Source organism: Esox lucius, chromosome 19, assembly GCF_011004845.1.
Source record: "Esox lucius isolate fEsoLuc1 chromosome 19, fEsoLuc1.pri, whole genome shotgun sequence".
Lineage (NCBI taxonomy): Eukaryota > Metazoa > Chordata > Actinopteri > Esociformes > Esocidae > Esox > Esox lucius.
In genome coordinates, this window is record NC_047587.1 from 17,397,097 (window position 1) to 17,419,545 (window position 22,449).

Consider the following 22,449-nt stretch of genomic DNA (forward strand, 5'->3'; position numbering starts at 1 on the left):
ATCTTGTCAAAATACAAAATATATTCGCTTTTTCCCCCATGAACCTAAATCACATTATCTGTAACAGTATGATTTATATTTCAATAGTTATTTTCCTACAGTGACCTACTCTCCTACTCTGACTGTAATTCAATGCTTGTTGGATATCATTTTTCAAGAGGTTCCTCTGCTGAACAAAATCTGTTAGATTCATTTGTTCTATGTATTTTTAATACAGCTCTGTAATGTATCTTAATATATTGTTTTTAATGGAGAGGTTTATTGACATTAAGAGAGATACATCTCTGGTAATTTGGTCAAAGTTGGACAGCGTGTATTAATTACACCATTAATACATCCTAATTACTGTATTTTATTTGACAATGTCTGCCATTTGCCATATATAAACTCAGACAGGCCAACAATTTTCCGGCTTTAATGCAATTGCATTAAAGCCCAGGGTCCATATCCACAAAACATCTTAAGGCTAAAAAGAAGCTCCTAACTTGCTGATTTGGAATAAGGGCCATGTCAGCCTTAATTTTAGGACTCCTAGAGTATTTCACAAAGCATTTTAGCTCTAAAATCAGCTCCTAAATCTGTGAAAAGTTAGGAGTAGTCAAGAGGACTCCTATGTCATTAGGACCACATCACAAACAATCCTAAAAGGGCTGCTGCCGGCAATCCGCCTTGAAATCTGGTCAACATTTTAGAAACATTTAGTGATACCTTTTTAAAAGCTCAGTATCTCCTTAATCACTAGGATATTATGATCATAGTAGAGCTAGTGAGGGATGCTGTCACTTCACCAACCAACAGAAACAACCCAATAACCCCGGAGATCAAGGTTGTGACAACTCTACACTACTTGGGCACAGGGAAAACAAACTACATATATCTCAGTCATCTGTCAGTAGAATATTAAATCAAACAATAAATGCCCTCCCCAGACCCTGTATTGTCTGACAAATCATTTGGTTTGCTCATTCACCAACTAAAAAAAAACAACTGGACCACCCAGTGTAGTTGGTGCTGTACATAGGACACATCATCTTATCTAAAGAGGAATGCGTATTTGTTTACGAGCTGCCAGACATAAGAGGCTGACAATTACCTGAACAGATGTTGACCATTGAGTATATCATCCTTGGTTTCATGTTAAGTCAGTAACACGTAGCCTACATTCATATTTGAATATCATTATTTCAATATGGCAACTAATTACTGCTGTATTGGTCATCATATTTCAATAATTCATTGGTCAGTGCTTGAAATCAACTCATCCATCCATTATCAACAAATCACTCTGGGTAAGAAGGTCTGATAAATTACTTGAATATAAATAATATCATAGGACATTGATTGTCTGTGAAATATCCAGTGTGACGTGTTATTTAGCAAATGGGCTAAAATAATGATATAGGATGGCTACATCTAAAATGCTAAATCTTTGCAGTACCATTGATCTCAATGCCATTGGAAAATGTTTAGAATTGCATGACATTTTCTTCAATATTACAAACATATCGATAAGCTCTGAATTTGAAAATGTGTAAATTCTATTGTGTGACAGGCTGACGTTGCCTATAGACACCCTTTGGCCGTTTCCCCTGACACGTGACCACACCCACCACCTGAGCCCCTTATTGATCCAGATAAAACCCTGCATTGGAATAGGGAATATGGCAAATATGTGACTTTTTTTCCTAAATTAAAACACATTTTATGAATGCAAAACACACTTGACTGTAGTTTCATCCAGTGAATTTCAAATTAGAACACACACAAATGTAATTTAAAAAGTAATTTGAATACTGCTGACCTCTGATTGGCAAAGGTGGGCAGCCAAGCAAAGAGAGATAAACACTTGACTGTATTTGTAAGCGACTGAGAAACATGTTAATTGGGATTGCTCTCAGCAGTTTTATGTGATAAAGAAAGTTGAACTGTGAAATAGTCAGGCTGTAAGGTTATCAATTTGTTACATCCCCCTAAATACCCCTAAACACTATACTCCACCTCCAACACAGTTATCTCTGATTCAACTATCACCTTTAAAATCGCACACCAAGGTAACAGGCCTGTGTTAAATTGTAGTGAATCAACTATTCCTGGATAAATTGAGCAGTTTCTGAAGGTTCTCTGTTGGGTGGAGAATTGCTAAGAGAATGCTTGACCCGGACCAATTAAAGGACTTGTCAAAAGGACTGAGGATCAAGCAGTACAAAGATCTGGGGATGGGTATAAAAATACTGCAACGGTCTTGCATGACCTTTGGAGCATAGCGAAGATGATTAATAAGGAGACCTTGTGTATATCAGGCCGTCCCTCCGAACTGGATTTTTTAAATGAATTTATCTTATTTAACATTAACTCCAGGAAAGACGGAACAATTTAGTCATATACAGTTATAGGCTAAATATAGATATTAGACATTTTAATTAAATAAACACATTAATCACAAAAAAAATGCTTAGTCGCTTTCCTAAATTGGCCTAGGGACACCAAGGCTAATGAAGTGCCAACTGGAAACTATTCCACACAAGTTGCTTGACATGAAAAGATCTACCAAACTTAAGATTTACCAAGGTTGTCACGATTGTTAACCAACCCTGTGCTCTTGTATTAACACCTGAAATTCTAAGTTTGAATAGAGATGTTAAGTATGTTGTAAGCTTGTGAAGTAGGTCTTTATAAGCATGTCTTTAGAGGTCCAGCCAACCTTAGTGGTAAAGGATGCAGTGATGATTAAAACTGTCTGTTGTAATAAAATTAAAGGTGCTATGATAAACCGAGTCTTGGGATTTATTAGTGAAGTGTTTTGCAAGTTGGTAGATGATTTCATAATTGACTAACAATTTGCTTCCGGCTAGCCAGAATATTATGACAGAGCAAGTGGGCGACTGATCAGAGAGGGTACCAAAATAGGGCAATGCCAACTTTACCAGGGTTACAGACTTTTATGACCAGTACTTCCATGTGACAACAATTTCCTGGCCTGTATGTTCGGGTGAAAAGACTCCTTTGAATACTGTTTGAAGTATGTAAAAAATAAAACCTCTGTGGCCAAGTGAAACGTTTTATCTGACAAAATGAAACGCTTTGGCCTTAATGCTTATATTTGGCACAGACCCAACGTGGTACAACACCCATAGATTTACTAGTCAAGATAGAAGAAAATATGAATGGGGCGATGTACAGAAATGTAATGGATGAATATGTACACCCCTCTGCAAGAAAGCTAGAACTGGGATAGAAGTTAACCTTTCCTGTACAAATGACCCAAAGAACAAAGACAAAGTTACTGTAGACTAGCTAGGGAATAAAAATTTAAATGTCCTTGCTGTCCATTGACGCTCCCCCGGGTTTGTACCGAAGAACAGTCAAATGTTGACACATTTACTGTACTCCCAAAGAGCATGGACAATTTTTTTTATGTGCAATTATATATATTGGAGTATGGTGTGTAGATCAGATGGAACAACTACTTCTTAAAATGCATGACACTAAGGAATTGACAAGACAATATCTGGAAAATACATTCTATAAGCACTGTATGGCAATAGAAGCGTCAGGTCACAAAAATACATAAAAGAGGGTGTGGTTGTACCCTTCTAGCTTGATCAGGAAACCTGACAACCGGAGAAGTCCACTCGCACTTAACACATTCAGTAACTTACAGCCTACACCAAGTGTCTTGGTGAATATGTTTCAATTTAAAATATTGACTACTTAAATACATTTCATTAAATCCATTTCATGAGGCTTTTAGTTATGGTTATCTTTGACTTTATGGTCTAGAACAGTGGCTCCCAACCTTTTTCAGTTACTGTACCCCCAAAAAGAATTTGCACTGCTTGGAGTACCCCTGAAGTACCCCCTCATGTTCATTTCACTAGTAAGTCTATGGTGTCCTAGTACCCCTGGTTGGGAACCACTGGTCTAGAAATCCTGGCTCATGTGCAACATCAGACCTGCCACATCAGTATGATTATTGTTTGTGAAGTGATTTAGTCTTTTAGATTGGATCCACCTAGAGGGAGAATATCCGACCAAATTGTTAATGCCCACAACCTGCATGCAGAAGGACTGCTATGGTGAAGAACTGAAAAGGAATTACGCCCGAAAAATGTGTGCAGATGAGTAGTCAAGTTTTAACATAGATCATAGAGAAATAAGTCACATTACAGTTTATTTTGCTTGATTCAAAATGCATCACCATGTTACAGTTTTACTCTACTTTACTGTGACTTTATAGGGCTCTATATTGACAAATCCTAGTGCTGACATGCAAACTATTTTAATCAGTGGAGTAAATACTGAAACATAGTTCCAGGGTAAACTCTTTACCAGGACACTCCTAAACAATCTTCACTGATAGAAGACCCTGTAGAGTCCAGGCTGGTTAGAATACAGGCTGTTTTGGATGCAGCGGTCAGATCTAGTAATGGGGAGTTGTACCTAATTAACTGGCAACTGAGCGTAGGTGTTCTTTTACAAAGGCTTGTGACCTTGGGTTTTTGTCTACACTGAGATACAGTGGGGCAAAAAAGTATTTAGTCAGCCACCAAATGTGCAAGTTCTCCCACTCAAAAAGATGAGAGAGGCCTGTAATTTTCATCATAAGTACACTTCAACTATGAGAGACAAAATGAGGAACAAAATTCCAGAAAATCACATTGTAGGATTTTTAATGAATTTATTGGTAAATTATGGTGGAAAATAAGTATTTGGTCAATAACAAAAGTTCTTCTCAATACTTTGTTATATACCCTTTGTTGGCAATGACAGAGGTCAAACGTTTTCTGTAAGTCTTCACAAGGTTTTCACACACTGTTGCTGGTATTTTGGCCCATTCCTCCATGCAGATCTCCTCTAGAGCAGTGATGTTTTGGGGCTGTCGCTGGGCAACACAGACTTTCAACTCCCTCCAAAGATTTTCTATGGGGTTGAGATCTGATGACTGGCTAGGCCACTCCAGGACCTTGAAATGCTTCTTACGAACCCACTCCTTTGTTGCCCGGGCCGTGTGTTTGGGATCATTGTCATGCTGAAAGACCCAGCCACGTTTCATCTTCAATGCCCTTGCTGATGGAAGGAGGTTTTCACTCAAAATCTCACGATACATGGCCCCATTCATTCTTTCCTTTACACGGATCGTCCTGGTCCCTTTGCAGAAAAACAGCCCCAAAGCATGATGTTTCCACCCCCATGCTTCACAGTAGGTATGGTGTTCTTTGGATGCAACTCAGGATTCTTTCTCTTCCAAACACGACGAGTTGAGTTTTTACCAAAAATTTATATTTTGGTTTCATCTGACCATATGACATTCTCCCAATCCTCTTCTGGACCATCCAAATGCTCTCTAGCAAACCTCAGATGGGCCTGGACATGTACTGGCTTAAGCAGGGGGACACGTCTGGTACTGTAGGATTTGAGTCCCTGGCAGCGTAGTGCGTTGCTGATGGTAGCCTTTGTTACTTTCCAGCTCTCTGCAGGTCATTCACTAGGTCCCCCCGTGTGGTTCTGGGATTTTTGCTCACCGTTCTTGTGATCATTTTGACCCCACGGGGTGAGATCTTGCGTGGAGCCCCGGATCAAGGGAGATTATCAGTGGTCTTGTATGTCTTCCATTTTCTTATAATTGCTCCCACAGTTGATTTCTTCACACCAAGTTGCTTACCTATTGCAGATTCAGTCTTCCCAGCCTGGTGCAGTTCTACAATTTTGTTTCTGGTGTCCTTTGACAGCTCTTTGGCCATAGTGGAGTTTGGAGTGTGACTGTTTGAGGTTGTGGACAGGTGTCTTTTATACTGATAATAAGTTCAAACAGGTGCCATTAATACAGGTAACGAGTGGAGGACAGAGGAGCCTCTTAAAGAAGTTGTTACAGGTCTGTGAGAGACAGAAATCTTGCTTGTTTGTAGGTGACCAAATACTTATTTTACAGAGGAATTACCAATAAATTCATAAAAAATCCTACAATCTTATTTTCTGGATTTCTTTTCTCATTTCGTCTCTCATAGTTGAAGTGTACCTATAATGAAAATTACAGGCCTCTCTCATCTTTTTATGTGGGAGAACTTGCACAATTGGTGGCTGACTAAATACTTTTTTTGCCCCACTGTATATTATGATTTAATGCTTTGTTTGGTTGGCTAGCAGCCAGGTGTATAAAGTGTGTGCCCTCCTATGTGTTTTCTTAGTGTATATGTTTTAGGTATGTTTACTTGTGTGTGTGTGTGTGTGTGTGTGTGTGTGTGTGTAAACTTGCCCTCATATTTGTGTGTTATGCTATTTCATAAGCATGTTACCAAAGCAAAAATAAATGGTTAGATTTAACTTTACTGGCTTCCTTAGGTTCACAGGTGATGTATGACATTCTAGCATATGCTGTGCAAGGCACCTTGGTGAAATGGCTGAGCTGTCAGTGAATAGCATATTTATAAATCATTCTAATCCATGGCAGGTGGTGATAAAAGCGTACCAAACATCATTTTACATTTTGCCTCCCAAGCCTTGGTCATAGATTTTGGATAGCTTCTCTTGAGCAATGCAAAACTTTGCCCCCTTGTCAATTGTGAATGTGTTTTGTCTTGCATTATAGCATATTATTCCTCTGTGTGTAATATCACAATTCCTACCAACTGGGAGAAAAAAACATTTATCTTCCTCAGAAGAAAGTGGTTTAAAGATTTATAACGTCATAGGTAAATAGCAGGTGGTTAATGTAATATATTACAGAGCCTGTAAATGAGCATCTCAGCTGAAGCTCCAGCCCTTGTCCTCTGACTCACCAACAAGGTGGTGTGTAGACTGTAATAACTGATTCCAACAACAATAATTGGTGTTATAATTATCCTGGCACTGTTTCTCCCATTACGTGGATGCAGCACATTCAGGAAAAAGGCATGAGAGCGTGTGTGTGCCGCTTAATCAGATAGCAGCACAGTAATCAGGAAGAGATCTTAATGACCAATGTAACGACCTATGTAAAATTCCAAAGCTGGCACTGTTCCCTGGGATTTCATCTCATTGTGTTGCACCAAAGCCTGAACCAGGAGCAAGCTGCAGAACAATACAGTATTAATGATCACACAGTAAAGATCTCTTTCAGCTGACTGACTTTTGCCTGGAGTGACTAAAGTCGTTAAAATTTGGACTTGATTTTTATCGAGGGAGGTGTGTTGTAGGTATTTGTTAAAGCAGAATAGCGTGTGCACTTTGGTTGCCCAATGGCACGCTAGCAGCAAGGTAGAGCTTAGAGGCGTGATGAACACGCCGTTTTTATTTCACACGTTTCTGTCTCTTTACACAATGCAATACAGCTCATAATCAATCATGGAGAACAATATGAATTATTTATTCATATCAGTGTCATCCCATATGTATGTCTCTGACGGTCTGCCTTCATAGGCCTTCTATTATAATTTTAGATTATGTTTCACTTGACATTTGTTTGTGAGGTGGCTTGTCTTGAACTTATTTCCATTTGTCTATAGCTAAATGATGAGATGAGGTGTATCAAGAACAGGTGTACAAGTGTATCTGTTCTGCATCTAAAAGAAGGCAGTCACTGCAATACTGCATTGATATGAACCAGACTTGGTAGAGGACCCTTCCTTCCACTCAGATTCCTATTATTCATTCCCTTTTCTGTGTAGAGGCAAGGTCTGTGTAGATCATGGTATTTTCGTCCTGCTCATTAGTCTCCGGTGGGGAGCATTAGCCTGCAGGTGCCCTTCAGCTACACTGGCCCACACCTCTATAGGTTTTCATTGGTGTGTATTTTTAGCAGCCATTCTGGGAGGTATTGTTTTCAATCGCCCTGCCATTGGGTGGTTTCTGTGAGTGATGGAAAAAAGTGTTCTTTTGGTGATGAACCTTAACTCCTCTAATCTCTGTGCCTCTCCACCCCTTGCTTGCTCTGTCTCTGTCATCTGTCTTTCTCTCTCTCTCTCTGTCTTTCTCTCGACTAGGCATGGAACACGGTGTGCCGGGGAGGTTGCTGCTGCTGCCAACAATGATGTCTGTGGGGTGGGTGTGGCCTACAATGCCAGAATTGGAGGTGAGTGAGGCATGCTGGGATTGAGGTAGACTCTGCCAGTTGCTGATATGTTCACGGGTGTCGACAGCCACTTGAACTGGGGTCATGTCAAGTAGATTGCACCAAAGCCTTTATACACGCTGGCTACCATTTTTGGATACTGGACAACTTCTGTCTCAAGTCTTCTTGAAAACAAGTACTCTGATCAGTCAAAAAGACTGTTTTAGAACCAGTGAATGGCCTTACAGACGTGTGTCCCTTAGTACTCCGTCAAAGACAAGCAGCCAGCCAACAAGACTCAGCGGAGCCCTGAGGAGCCCCAGCAGTACCCACAACAGATGTTAGCCATCGCTGTTTACTCTTCCTTGTCCACAATTGCATGCGTCTCCTTCCCAGTAGTTCATTGGCACTGCGTACATTATCCCTCTTATATTGGGCCCCTGTCACATGGTCATGCGATTCTAGTTTATAAACAACACAGTATGTGCCCCATTCCCCATCTGCTGTGTGTGTGGGCCGTGCATGATTACTGTACACTGATTAGCATTTATTAGCGGCTGTGTTGCCCCCACCCCAAAACACACAAACACACATTAATCCCCCACTGCTCCCAGCTTTAAGATAGCCGCCAGTGAAAACAGCTGCAAGGAAAGCAAACTAGCAGTGACTCTGCTGGGAATTGGGGGATTTCTACCTCCTGTCCAAAACACTGATGACTGCAATGATGATTGTTATAGCAGCAATAATGCTTAAATTACTGCATTCACAACAGGATTCTGTCATTATCATTCTCATCTATTAAGGTTGCTTGTCTGCCTTGAGTAGGTCACAGGTGTCTAACAAAACAACGTACTATTGTACGTATTATGTGCTTCAAGTTCAATTGTCTACTTTCTCCTTACCTCTAGGACAGTTCAGTCTAATTGGGGTAGGCCTCTGTGATGGTATTTAGATGGGTGTTTAATCTCCGTCTTAACAGCTTGTTTTCAGGCTGTGAAAATTAAATGTGTTTTTAAAAAGCCATACAGTTCATAGATGCTATTTGTGGTGGACGAAATGTTAGACAGTTTAACACAATGGTTAATGGTGATTAGCTAAATATTCAAACTTGGCATGATGTTAATATGTGACAAAATGATCTAATGTCAAGATGCAATTTTATGACGAGGTAGTATATTCCAATCGGCCCCTACAGTAATCTCTTTCTAATTTAACACGTTGTATCAACCCTGTTATACCTGTTGTTGGTTTAGATGTTAGCTAAAGTAGGGAACTAGTTTCGAGAACCGTGGAGTTTTGACTAATTGATTTAACAATGCAGAACACTCCCTGCATAGTGATTAAAAACACAGCCTGTCACACGAGACCTTAGTTCGAATCCAGCGAGAGCAAAAACATTTGTTCCTTCTAATCGCGGTCTGACTGAACTAGGCTTGCCTGGTTAATTTTCTTGTTTATTAAAATGTTTGTTAAAACATTCACAAATCTTTCGCACTAGACCTCTGTCATTCATGTTTCCTTCAATCTCCATACACATCTTCTGTTACCAGTGCCAACCACCCTACCTAGTGTTGGTGCTGTTGGCAATGTCACAAAAAATAATATAAGGGGGCAGAACATCCAGGGCCTGAATTTCAGCTTATGGAATTATTGACAGATATGGCACTGTTCTTTTGCCTAATATAGCGTAATTAATACATTCAATGTATATATGGCGAAAAAAAAGAATTCCAGATTACTTTTTAGCAACAACAAAAAAGCGGTGCAAATATTGGGTTGTGACTGAAATAACCTTGTTCAATTTGGGTCCTGAGGTAAAACGATTTGAGAACCACGGGTCTTGACAAAGTGTGTGGTTGAAGTTTTTATGAGGCGTATCATTAGTCTTAGTGATGCACCAGATAACCTGGGGTTAGCTAGTCGGGTTCAGTAATAGACTTATTTGACTTTGACAATGGTTCATTTCACGCCATATGCTGCAATTACTGTTCAAAGTGCTGATCTGAAACCAACCACATCAAAGCTGCAGACAGGCTCTGTGCAGGTACTGTGATGAAAGATGTCATAGGCAGGTTGGTTTCTCTCAGATTCAGACACTTGGAGGAAGCACAAACACTCTCTCACTGATCTTTTATAAAGAATGTTCTGGCATTGTCTGTCTGTTCTCTTACACCCCAGCCAAAAAGAAAGTATCCTTTAGTTTATTATTTTGGAACTTCTTAATTTGTACTTTAGTACAATATTAAAATGGTATTTAAGTACTATTTAAATAGTAGTAATTACAGTATGTTACTTAAGTGTGTTAGAATTTACTAAATGTATTAATACTTTAGTAGACTTTTAGTACTCTAAAGTCCACTAAATATATTCTTCATTTATTTCCTACGTTAATGATTATATGTCATATATTTGAATTGTTTTATTATGTATACTTTTATAACACACTTCAGATATATTTGATATTGAAATATTTAATATTAGTTATACATCTTAAGTGTATCCATTTTCACACACTTAAGTTTACTTCTAACAATTTAAAAGGTTTTTAAAGGGAAGCAGTTGAGTCTTTATTTAATGTCCAGCTGTGCTTAGTTTATACAGCAATACAAAGTGTGTGTTTCTGGCAGTGTAACAGTCTGATCAGCCCTTTGTGTTCTAAGTCAGATGATATTTGTCAAAATGGCATTTTTTTCCTAAACTGCATCATGTTTATATTACCCTACCTACCTAAACTCCTCTCATGCTGTCTCTCTCTGTCACAATGTTTCTCTCATGCTGTCTCTCATCTGTCATGTCTTTTTCTGCTCTCACCCTGCCTATGGTGGAATCTGAGCATTAACAATTACAATACAAATGTACGTTTCATTGGAAGTGCATGTGCCTAGTAATGAGAACAATAGAAGCATCTCTGTTTTGATTATCTCTCTGTAGGTTGTGCTTTAATGACAAAAGGAATGTTTACGATAGCCATTTGGCATGGGGGTTACTGTCTTGGAAACCTGATCTTTGCTAGTTAGAAACGCCCTTAAATGTATAGGCTAGCTGGTAACCAACATTACAGTGGGAAGAGAATGGAACGTTCACCAAATGACAGCTGTGCTGTAATTTTCCAATAAACTTGAGCAAACTTCTCCCTCGATTTGATACGGGTTCTACATTATTTGACCACTATACGAAACTGTTGATTTCTAACTTTTTGGTGCCGTGACCCGGATGGGTCATTGTGTAACGTGCAAAAATCTCTAGGGGTGGATAAATTGGAGATTAGCGCTAAACTGTATTTCGTTGACAATGCGAATTGCTTTAGGCGATTATACAGTGACTTGTACAAGTAAAATATAATGGCATCCAGTTGTACAAATACGACAGGAAGAGGAGTGCAGCCTCTGGCATGACACGTTCATATTTAAACAGCATGGCGCGAATAGGATACCATCAAGAACGAAAAGGATCATTAACAACAATGCCTGGAGTCGAAATGGACAGAAAGAAAAATTATGTTTTCCGGCTAAACAAGATGGATTCCGAGGTAGTTGTATATGGACAGATGGAGAGTGTGGTACAGACGAAAAGGGAAGACACAGGAAAGTTAAGATGCCCAAGAAAGGACAACAGTCGAAAGGCGGGAAAGGAGACAATCATAATAGACGAAGATTCATTCTGTTTGACCACCTGGCTGACCGACAGTAGTCTCAAGATGGAGTCTCTCTTATGGGATCCTGGAATCATGGACGATACTAGAAACTGACGTGAGCTTTCATAATCATTGATTTAGAGTTCTTAAATGTTTATTTCCTAAAATGTATCGTACCTAAACATTAAATGAAGCTGGAACTTTCCTTCTTTGGTAACAGCCAAGCTTATTTAATTAAATATTACACTCACCTAAAGGATTATTAGGAACACCATACTAATACTATGTTTGACCCCCTTTCGCCTTCAGAACTGCCTTAATTCTACGTGGCATTGATTCAACAAGAAATGTTAGAAAATGTTTAGAAATGTTGGCCCATATTGATAGGATAGCATCTTGCAGTTGATGGAGATTTGTGGGATGCACATCCAGGGCACAAAGCTCCCGTTCCACCACATCCCAAAGATGCTTTATTGGGTTGAGATCTGGTGATTGTGGGGGCCATTTCAGGACAGTGAACTCATTGTCATGTTCAAGAAACCAATTTGAAATGATTCGAGCTTTGTGACATGGTGCATTATCCTGCTGGAAGTAGCCATCAGAGGATGGGTACATGGTGGACATAAAGGGATGGACATGGTCAGAAACAATGCTCAGGTAGGCCGTGGCATTTAAACGATGCCCAATTGGCACTAAGGGGCCTAAAGTCTGCCAAGAAAACATCCCCCACACCATTACACCACCACCAGCAGCCTGCACAGTGATAACAAGGCATGATGGATCCATGTTCTCATTTTGTTTACACCAAATTCTGACTCTACCATCTGAATGTCTCAACAGAAATCGAGACTCATCAGACCAGGCAACATTCTTCCAGTCTTCAACTGTCCAATTTTGGTGAGCTCGTGCAAATTGTAGCCTCTTTTCCTATTTGTAGTGGAGATGAGTGGTACCCGGTGGGGTCTTCTGCTGTTGTAGCCCATCCGCCTCAAGGTTGTGCGTGTTGTGGCTTCACAAATGCTTTGATCCATACCTCGGTTGTAACGAGTGGTTATTTCAGTCAAAGTTGCTCTTCTATCAGCTTGAATCAGTCGGCCCATTCTCCTCTGACCTCTAGCATCAACAAGGCATTTTCCCCCACAGGACTGCCGCATACTGGATGTTTTTCCCTTTTCACACCATTCTTTGTAAACCCTCGAAATGGTTGTGCGTGAAAATCCCAGTAACTGAGCAGATTGTGAAATTCTCGGACTGGCCCGTCTGGCACCAACAACCATGCCATGCTCAAAATTGCTTAAATCACCTTTCTTTCCCATTCTGACATTCAGTTTGGAGTTCAGGAGATTGTCTTGACCAGGACCACACCCCTAAATGCATTGAAGCAACTGCCATGTGATTGGTTGATTAGATAATTGCATTAATGAGAAATTGAACAGGTGTTCCTAATAATCCTTTAGGTGAGTGTACATGTAGTTTGAGAAGCACTTAAATGTTATATAGCATATTTTAATGGGCATTCGAAATAGCCTGTTTTGTTCTGTCATGCTTGAACATGTTTTAATGGGTAATCAAGAAATAACCTGTTTTGTTGTGCTTTGTCATGTGTATTTATGTAATTTTGAGTCAAACGTATTTATTGCGTTGATGATAATGTTTAAAACCATAAGGCCTCAAGGGGGGTCCCATGACAATGTAGGTAGGCCTTAACAAAGGCCCACCACGTGGTAGGCAATTGTTGTGTGCTGAGCTGTTCTCTAGCACAAGTGGGTACGTCTGAAACCTAGTGATTAATTAGAATTTGGTACAATGATTTTCTTATCTGGTAAAGTAGTCTCAGGGTTAAAATATTGTTTTCTTTCTCCTTATATATTGTATAAGTGGTAGAATGAAGAATCCACATGGTGATAGTCTAAAGTTAAGGAGACACGCTGTGTTCCATGAGGACTGCATTTGAATCCAAAATAGTCATAGCTTATGAAGAGGGTTAAACAGCCAAAGCAAGTTTATTGCCCACAAAATTAAATGACCTATTTTTTAAATGCTGAATTGATGCTGAGTTTCTCTTATTTCTCTTATTTGTATTTACCAATGATAACTGGGATAATACTTGTTTTAAAACCAACGCCTGATACTTTTAAAATGGTAAATTGACTAATGAACAAATAGGGTATTGATGTCACAGTGTTTAAGGCCTACATTGAGTTTCCTTTGGATTACTTATTGTACCTTGATTTTAGAGATCTGTTTTCTGTCTGGATTGCCATTCTTAAGAGTTTCTTAATTTCCACCCTAATGTTGAGTTGTTGTGTAGATAATGATAAGCACATTTTTACAAACTGCAAAAATATTAGATGGGTTGGACTCGAAATCTTCAGTTACCAAAGGATGTCGGCTAAATTGATAGGATAGTCTGAGGACCATAAACAAACATTTGGCCTTTTTAATGGCTTACCATGAATGGGTGGAGCTCAGAGCTTCAGGAAGGGGGGCAGACCTCTAGGATGGCCCCAAACAACCTCTCCCATTACATCAGGGTAGCCTATTACTGAGGGCTAAAATTTGAGTGTTCAGTCTGGTCTCATCTGTGGTAATTTTACCTACACAAGCATATTCAGTTTTGAGATAAACAAACATGTTTTCCTCAAATTCCATATTTTCCTCTGATTAGCTTTAATGTTGAAATTTATGATTTTGAAACCAACTGAAGTGAGGGTAGAGACCTAAAGTCATCCCCCATTGTTGATGATAGAACAAAGAAAAAGCATAAAAGTTTTGATTTAGGGTTTGGCTGACCGCCACTATTTGGAATAAAAATGAATCTAACTTTGCAGATTTCCCTAAAATTTAGGAGGTTAATCAAGACACTTTGTGTTTTTCATGAGGTAGTTTGACCGTTGCCTGTAAAAATGCTAAATTTGTATCCTGTAGCTACGCTAATACAATCGCCCTGGTGGTTGCCACAGGTAAACCACTGCACATGAGATGGGGTTTTCCCTCCTACAGTTTAGTTGTGCAGCTTATCCCCTGGGGGACAAAAATGTAGTTAGGCATGTGCCAAGAAACTACAGGATATTATAAATGCATGATAGCCAAATTCACAAACCTGTGTGATGGTACTGTGGTAAAATCAAGAGCTGTTTAGCTATGTTGTAAAATTTCTTAATAGGTTATATGGTTTATAATTCCTTTGCACAAGCGATGCACATTGATGTCTTTGATGGTGTTAGTGAATGTTCATGTTTTTTTTTTTAACATGTTCACTTTGTTTTGATGAATATACAGGATGCAACTCCTTATCGAATGGATTATAGATCCATCCCTACTACCAATTCTCTATTTTTCATGTCTGTCCTGAACAGATGGCCAGTGCGGGTTCAGGATGGCGCCTCCTGTAGCCGTATTTGTCGTTGTTCTGCATTCACTCATGGTGTCATTTTACATTGACTTAATGAAGTGAAGGCAGTGGGGATGTATGATATGATAATTGATTATGATTGGAAAGAGTTGAGCTTAGGGCTTAAGGCAAATCAAATTGGTATTTATAAGGAGTTTAATGACCAAAGGAATGTTTACGATAGCCATTTGGCATGGGGGTTACTGTCTTGGAAACCTGATCTTTGCTAGTTAGAAACGCCCTTAAATGTATAGGCTAGCTGGTAACCAACATTACAGTGAGAAGAGAATGGAACGTTCACCGAATGACATCTGTGCTGTAATTTTCCAATAAACTTGAGCAAACTTCTCCCTCGATTTGATACAGGTTCTACATTATTTGACCACTATACGAAACCGCTGATTTCTAACACTATCTATTTCACTTCTTATTTCACTCTTCCCTCTATATAAACGTATATGTTCAGGTGTCCGTATGCTGGACGGGGAGGTGACAGACATAGTGGAAGCCCACTCCCTTAGCTTCAACTCACAGCACATAGACATCTACAGCGCCAGCTGGGGCCCAGAGGATGATGGAAAAACAGTGGACGGGCCTGCTAAGCTGGCCAAAGAGGCCTTCCTTCGAGGAGTTACTGAGGTATGTAAATTAAGAGCAAGTCAGTACTGGAGTTCAAACAAGTGGTTTAAGTCACATAGTCAAACGAGCAGAAGCAAAGAAGAAGATAGGATAGGATGAACAATGTTGTCCTTGAGGGGAGGATATTCTGGGACAAAGTACTGCTGTATGAAAAGAAACAAAAATTCTGACAAATGCTCAAAGAAAATAATTAGATTTTCTGTGCTGATATGCAGTAGAAGATTTATCTGATTAACACTAGAACCGCTAATTGGCATTGGAGTTTGTAATTAAAATAAAACTGCCATTTTGAAAGCTACACCATTCTCCTTCCATGACTTTTAAGTAGGTGTATATTACATTGTTCTGTAGTCAGAATTCTGAACTGATGAACAGAAAACGATTTTGAGACGATTTGTTTTACCCTATTTTCCAACTTAATACGCAAAAACAGCCCACGCCACTTAGCGTTGGTACCCAAATGGTACACAGACGCTAATCACCCATCGCTGAATGCATGACGTCAATGGATGAATGCACGATACTCCCAAATGAATGAAAACCTAATTAGTCTATTATTGAAACATAATACATATGATATAGGCTACTTATTATACCGTTTTTCAATAGGAGATTCAGCTTATTGTGTAGGTTAATTCATCAAATGAAAAATGTAAATCAACATTATTTATGTAGGGAAAGAGAAATAAATCGCACACACAGCCTATCGTCTCTCTTTGAATTTTCTCTGCTTATTTTACTGAAGCCAAATGTATTAAGCTAAATAATTATTCACAAAACGAAATTCCAACGATATCTCCTCTTTTTCTACTAACTCCTCTGTTTTTCCATAATTTATTAATGTCACCTAAAGAAAAATATTATATGCCAGTAATCTGAGACTAGCGCTATGCTTTGCTGTTGAAATCAACTCGATATCCCCTCTACAATCCACAAGAGAAACTTGCAAAGACGCGCCGTTCACCGCCTATTCATTTCGGGCCTTGTCTTTTTTTAATAGTACCTCTCGATTTTTAGATAACTTATTCTTGTCACCTGTAGAATAATCTTATATGGCAATAGTCCAAATGTAAGACTGTATGACCTTTAAAGGACACATCATCAATGTGTTTCGGTGACCAGTGTGTCAAGAAATACAGGTGGCCTGTTGCCGGAGTCTTTAGGTGTATTCCTTATCGGCAGAATAACAAGGTGGACCTGGACAGGGACAACCAGGTGGATTCGGACAGAGACAACCAGGTTGACTATGAGCATTGTCACCAAGAATCATTAGGCAAAGGTCGTGCTTCAGTGTGGTCCCAGGGTGCATTATGCATAAGATTGGCCCCCTCATACACAACATTGTGTACAACAACATACAGTAGAGAAGAACAGCATCCTCTTGGCTAGTTTCTTCCCCTTCTCTCTGCACTCCAAGTCTGAACAGGCCCATTGGCTTTGATGGAGTGAGCACCAGATGGATTGGACAAATTGTCAGAGGTTAACGAGACCATTCCCCATGTGTCAGCATGGGACATTAACAGAAAGACATTAACACAATGGTGGAATGACAAATTACACACAAGAAATAACTCACACAGAGTTGGATTTCGATCGAGAATAGATGATAGGCATCTTTGTGAGAAGGGGGGGAAAGATAGTTATAATGGAAGAAATATTAATACTACATAAATCTCATATCTCATATTCGCAGAATCATAGAGCAGTGGAACAAAAATAATTGCCAAGGGCAAAACGGCACATTTTCAGTTTTTCTGACAAGATTCCTTAAATGATTTGGAATGACAGTTGAATACCTGTTGATTGGATTTAGAAGTGAATAAGGAATGTGTTATTGACAAAAATAGAATTCAGATATTAAGGAATTTAGAATGCCAATCCCAGGGGTAAGCTGGAAAAAATAAGGAGCATTCCACTGGGAAAAACCCACCACAGTGATGAGGATTAAGAAATAACATTCACAAAGCACATCTTTAGATCCATAAAGACTGGGCACGTGCCCTAAGGTGTGTGTGTGTGTGTGAGAATGTGTGAGAGCGAAAGGAAGGTATCATTTGTTTTGTTCATGATGCTGGCACTCCCACACCCGCCTGCACTGCTTCTCATCTCAGTCTCAGCTGGAGTTGAGGCACAAAGCAGTGTGAGGTGCAGTGTGTGTCTATCTTGCCCCTTTCTCCTTCCCTTTATCTCGCTCTCTCTCCTTCTCCTTTATGCAATCTCTTTCACATTTTCAATCAGTCCCTGTTCCTCCATACCTGTCCAACTGCGCCAGAGTGCTTTTTTCATGTCCTTTTTATTATACAACGTGGCCTGTCCACACCAGTGTCATTTTCTCTCTCCCCCTTCCTGTTTTTCTCTCTTCTTTCTCCTTCTTTTTCACCCACTCCTTTTTTCGCCCTCTTTCTCCTTTCAATCATTTTCTCCCTCTCCATTCCCTCTGCCTCATAAGGACATCTTCTACTCAGCATATTCTCTTCAAAATGTATCGTGTCATATGTATTCCGCATGCTTTTTTTGTGCTTTTTTTTTTTTATGATGGAATGGTCCACTTAATCATTTGCACTTTAATTTAGTTGCCTCCTTGTGGAGAGGAGGGATGGAGAGGAGGTGGATACAATTGTATTAATAAGTAGATAATATTAAACTGTATAATCAAATTGCTGCTTCTCCCTGTGCAACGATGCCTTCATTTATGTATCTAAAAGAGAATCACAGTCAGCTAGCTGTGTACAGTCAGTAATAAAATGATTTTCTTTTAAACTGGCTGTACGGCAACGGTAAACAGTGCCATTGTTTATGATCAATTAACAAGAGTTATGCCAGCAGCAGTTTGTCAGTTGAAATACATCAGCATATCACAGGCAGTGAAAGGATGCCAAGGCTTTTACGGGACAGGGGAAAACATCTTTGTTGGGTGTTATATTTCACCCCATCAGTCTCCCAACCTCAAGTGAACAGGCAGACTATACAGATGCATAGAGTACGTGAGCGTCCGCCCATGCACGCACAAATTCACAACTCACACACGGACACACCATTTCTATCCGTCTCTTAATGCTTTTGTATTGTATCAACGCTTGCTTGTATGTTTGTGTATCTGTATGTCGATGTAGAGTTGTGTCCCTAAAAGAAATTAACACCCTTGCACCAATATATTTTTGGGGAATATTAAGAACATTTTGGTATCCAAACATTATCATTTATCTATTGCACTATTATGCCTTTGGCCAGGTCATAATGGCAAATAAGAATTGGTTGTCAGTCGTCTCCTCATAAAGGTGAAAGAAATAAAAATGAATCTAACTAAAACTTTTATCATTGTAATTCTTTAATTAAACCAATTGCCTTTGGCAAAGATGACTGAAGTTACCCGGTTCTTGTAAGGGTCCTGTAAACTTCCTGCACTTTTGAACCACAAAGCTTCAGTTCTGCGATGTTTGAGGGGGGGTCTTCGCCTAACTGCTGATTTCAGCTCTGCTATTGGTTTTGGTGAGTTTGTGGTAATTGTCCACAACCATCTGTGGAGAACCAGTTTCTGGAAACATTGTGCACCAAACATTTTGATAGTCAGCTGATTTCATGATACCTTTCACACATTCAAGTGTCCCTGGTACCTGAAACAGTGTTATCAAACTTCTCACACATTTGACTATAGGTAGGGTGTTCTTTTTTTTGAACGCTTGATTTGGTCATCCATCCTGATGTACTTTCTCAAGGAGCTCCAATTTTATTTAATCTATCCTCAGGGCATTCCCAGAAAGATTGAGGCTTTTTTAGATGGATTATTTTGAAATTCAGTCAGACTTCCTGTTCTTTTACAGCAGTCCTGGTCTTCCTACCATTTAACCTTTCTCAGTTAAGTGGTTGGTGGATGCTGTAAGTGGTTGGTGGATGCTGTGGGCTGAAATTGTTCTTCAGGTCAGTTTGAACATCCTTAGCAATTGTGTAAAGTGCTTTGTCAACCGTTCATACTAACTTTCAAAGACATCTGAGGTATTGTAACTTCTTGCAGCCATGTCCTGTGTGGTTGACCACAGTTTCATGGGCCACAGTTCGTGATAATACTTAGGACTATGCTTACAGGAATTCAAGTTTCTCAGGACATGGACTTGTAACCTTGGGAATGTGTAGAAGATTATTTTGTTTCTGACAATTCTTTGGCTTTCACCATCTTGACAGCGGTTCAAAGAGAACAATGTTCTGTTATCTCTGTCTCAAACCCTTTTGAGTGGCAATTTATAGAAGCGCCTTTGGCAGTGATGACAGCTTTGAGTCTTCTTCAGTATGCTTTTACCAGCTTTGCACAACTGGATTTGGGCTGTTCCTCTTATTCTTGTTGAAATCATGTCCAATCAATTGACTTTACTACAGGTGGTTTCTAATCAGGACGCATCAGAGCTCAATTTGGGGTTTCATGGCAAAATGCCTGAATAATTATGTTCCTGAGATATTTCAGTTTTTGAATGAAATGGAAAACGTTTCTCAAAATGTGTTTTCACTTTGTTGTTGTGGGGTACTGTATGTAGATAGATGGCAATTTCTATTTATATAATACATTTTTAGATAATACAAAAACTTTACAGAGGTCTAAATACTTTCCAAAGGCATTTTGTGCCTAAACATCAGGTGTCTAAACATCTGTTTATATGTACAGTTAAGTCCATACAAATTTGGACAGTGACAACATTTTAACATTATGGCTTTATTCTCTAGCATTTTGGATTAGAAATTATACAGTTGACTGGGTTAAAATACGGACTATTAGGTTTAATTTGAGGGTTTTTCATTTTGAAATATAAGCGTACATTTGATGAAGTCTGCAACACTGAGACATAACCAAATGCTGGGTTGCTTCCCTGGTAAAGCCCTGTACTGCAGCCATTTTATGTTCCTGATTGTTTTGGCGCATTCAGTTAGCCTTAAACTTGTCTTCAGCAAGGCAGATTGACTAAGCCATAATATTCCACTTTCTAGCCCTGAAAAACTCCTTGTTTGTTTTAGCTGTATTGTTTGGGACATTGTCTTGCTGCACGGTGACATTTTGTCTTATGGACTTTGCTTGGATCTGAGCAAACAATATGTTTCTTATAACTTTATAATTCCTCCTCCTGCTGCCATCTGCAGTTAGTGTTAATGAAGACAAGTGAGCCACTTCCAGTGGCAGCCTTACATGCCCACAGAATAACGCTGTTTTCACCCTATTTGACAGATGAGTTTGTATGCCAGTTCCTGTTTTTCTTCACACTTAACTCTTTGCCATAACTTTGGTGCATGTTGTTATTAGTCCACAGTAACCTTTGAAGAACTCAGATTTTCTTAGTAATATTTTTTTTAGCCATCCTGTTTATCTAATGATGTAAACGCCTGCCTAATGACAGACCGCCATGAAGCCAACTGTCCAAATACTTTGGTACCCCATAAATGGAGGGACTGCACACAAAACCTACTGGTATTTCTAAATGGTTTATCCAGTATGGAAAATCCCCTTAAATTAACCCGGTCATAATTGTATAAATCCCCTGTCCAAATTCTTATGAATGGCACTGTGTATACATCAGTATTCAGCATCAGTATTGTAATGTCAGGATTCAGTCTATCATGCAGGACTTTAATTACTTTTTGGTTTGACAACATTCACATGCATCACTGTCTTTTATACACTTTGTTTGGGTAGGAATCCCTGACTTCTAGAAGGGCCAGACATTGGTTAATATTTGTGTTGCAGAACTATCAGAACTTTCTCACCTCAGAAATGTTTTGGAACAGCAGTTTTCAGATATGTTCACAATTCTGGTTAATACTAGAGATACGTCTCACTTGTGATTTGCCTTGCTGAGTAACTTTAGGTTTGAAGTCTGAGTTCCTATAAAGTAGTAAAATGTTTGGATTCATTACCTTTTTATTGTTTACTGTGATTTCTCTTTAAATCTGCGTGAGTGCTTCAATTTCTGTTTTCTGTATGTTTTCTTTTTAGTGTTCCTGTAATACCAGGCTCAACTATAAAACAGACCTACGACTCAGTTTGGTTTCACTGTATAAATGAAATGCACATATATTTCTAGGGTCGCGGTGGGCTGGGCTCCATCTTTGTGTGGGCATCGGGGAATGGGGGTCGTGAGAAGGACAGCTGTAACTGTGACGGTTACACCAACAGCATCTATACCCTGTCCATCAGCAGCACCACCCAGTATGGCATGGTGCCTTGGTACAGTGAGGCCTGCTCCTCCACCCTCGCCACCACCTTCAGTTCTGGAAACCCCAACGAGAAGCAGATTGTGAGTAGCACTGAAGCACACCTACTTCCACATTGGTGCGACGCTGATTACTGGAGTGTGGGCGCGTTGCAATCAGAAAACGTTGATCATTTGGTGATTTCGTCTTGTCTTGCATTCGAGGCCCGTGTACCACAGGCAGGAGAGCAGCTCTAACGCATTACCATTCCTACCCCATAGTTGATTGTAAACAGGTTTTTTATTTTTTTTCTGCGAATGCAAAAATGTTGTCATAGGCAGACTCCACTTTAAATCTTGGTTCTTCCAGAAAGTCAATTACCCTAAAAACACTAATTGAAGTCCTTTAATAATTAAAAATAATTAAATACGCTAAGTGAGTAGGTGAGTCCAAATTTTTGACTGGTAGTGTGGTTGCGTGTCTGTCTGACTGCCTGCTTATCTGTCATGTGTGATGTGTCCTTCCCTGACATGTTTCAATAGATGCTTATGGAAACCTGTACTACACCTTAACCTGCTCATCTGT

General features: G+C 39.5%; 1 protein-coding gene across 1 annotated transcript in view; it reads left to right on the forward strand.

Moving 5' to 3' along the window:
• furinb (furin (paired basic amino acid cleaving enzyme) b) overlaps positions 1 to 22,449 on the forward strand; it is a 110,256-nt gene that overhangs the window by 80,252 nt on the left and 7,555 nt on the right. The window contains exons 7-9 of the mRNA XM_010883755.3: positions 7,959 to 8,047; positions 15,521 to 15,693; positions 21,756 to 21,968. Coding sequence (XP_010882057.2) covers positions 7,959 to 8,047; positions 15,521 to 15,693; positions 21,756 to 21,968 — 475 coding nt within the window. The remainder of the gene's footprint in view (positions 1 to 7,958; positions 8,048 to 15,520; positions 15,694 to 21,755; positions 21,969 to 22,449) is intronic.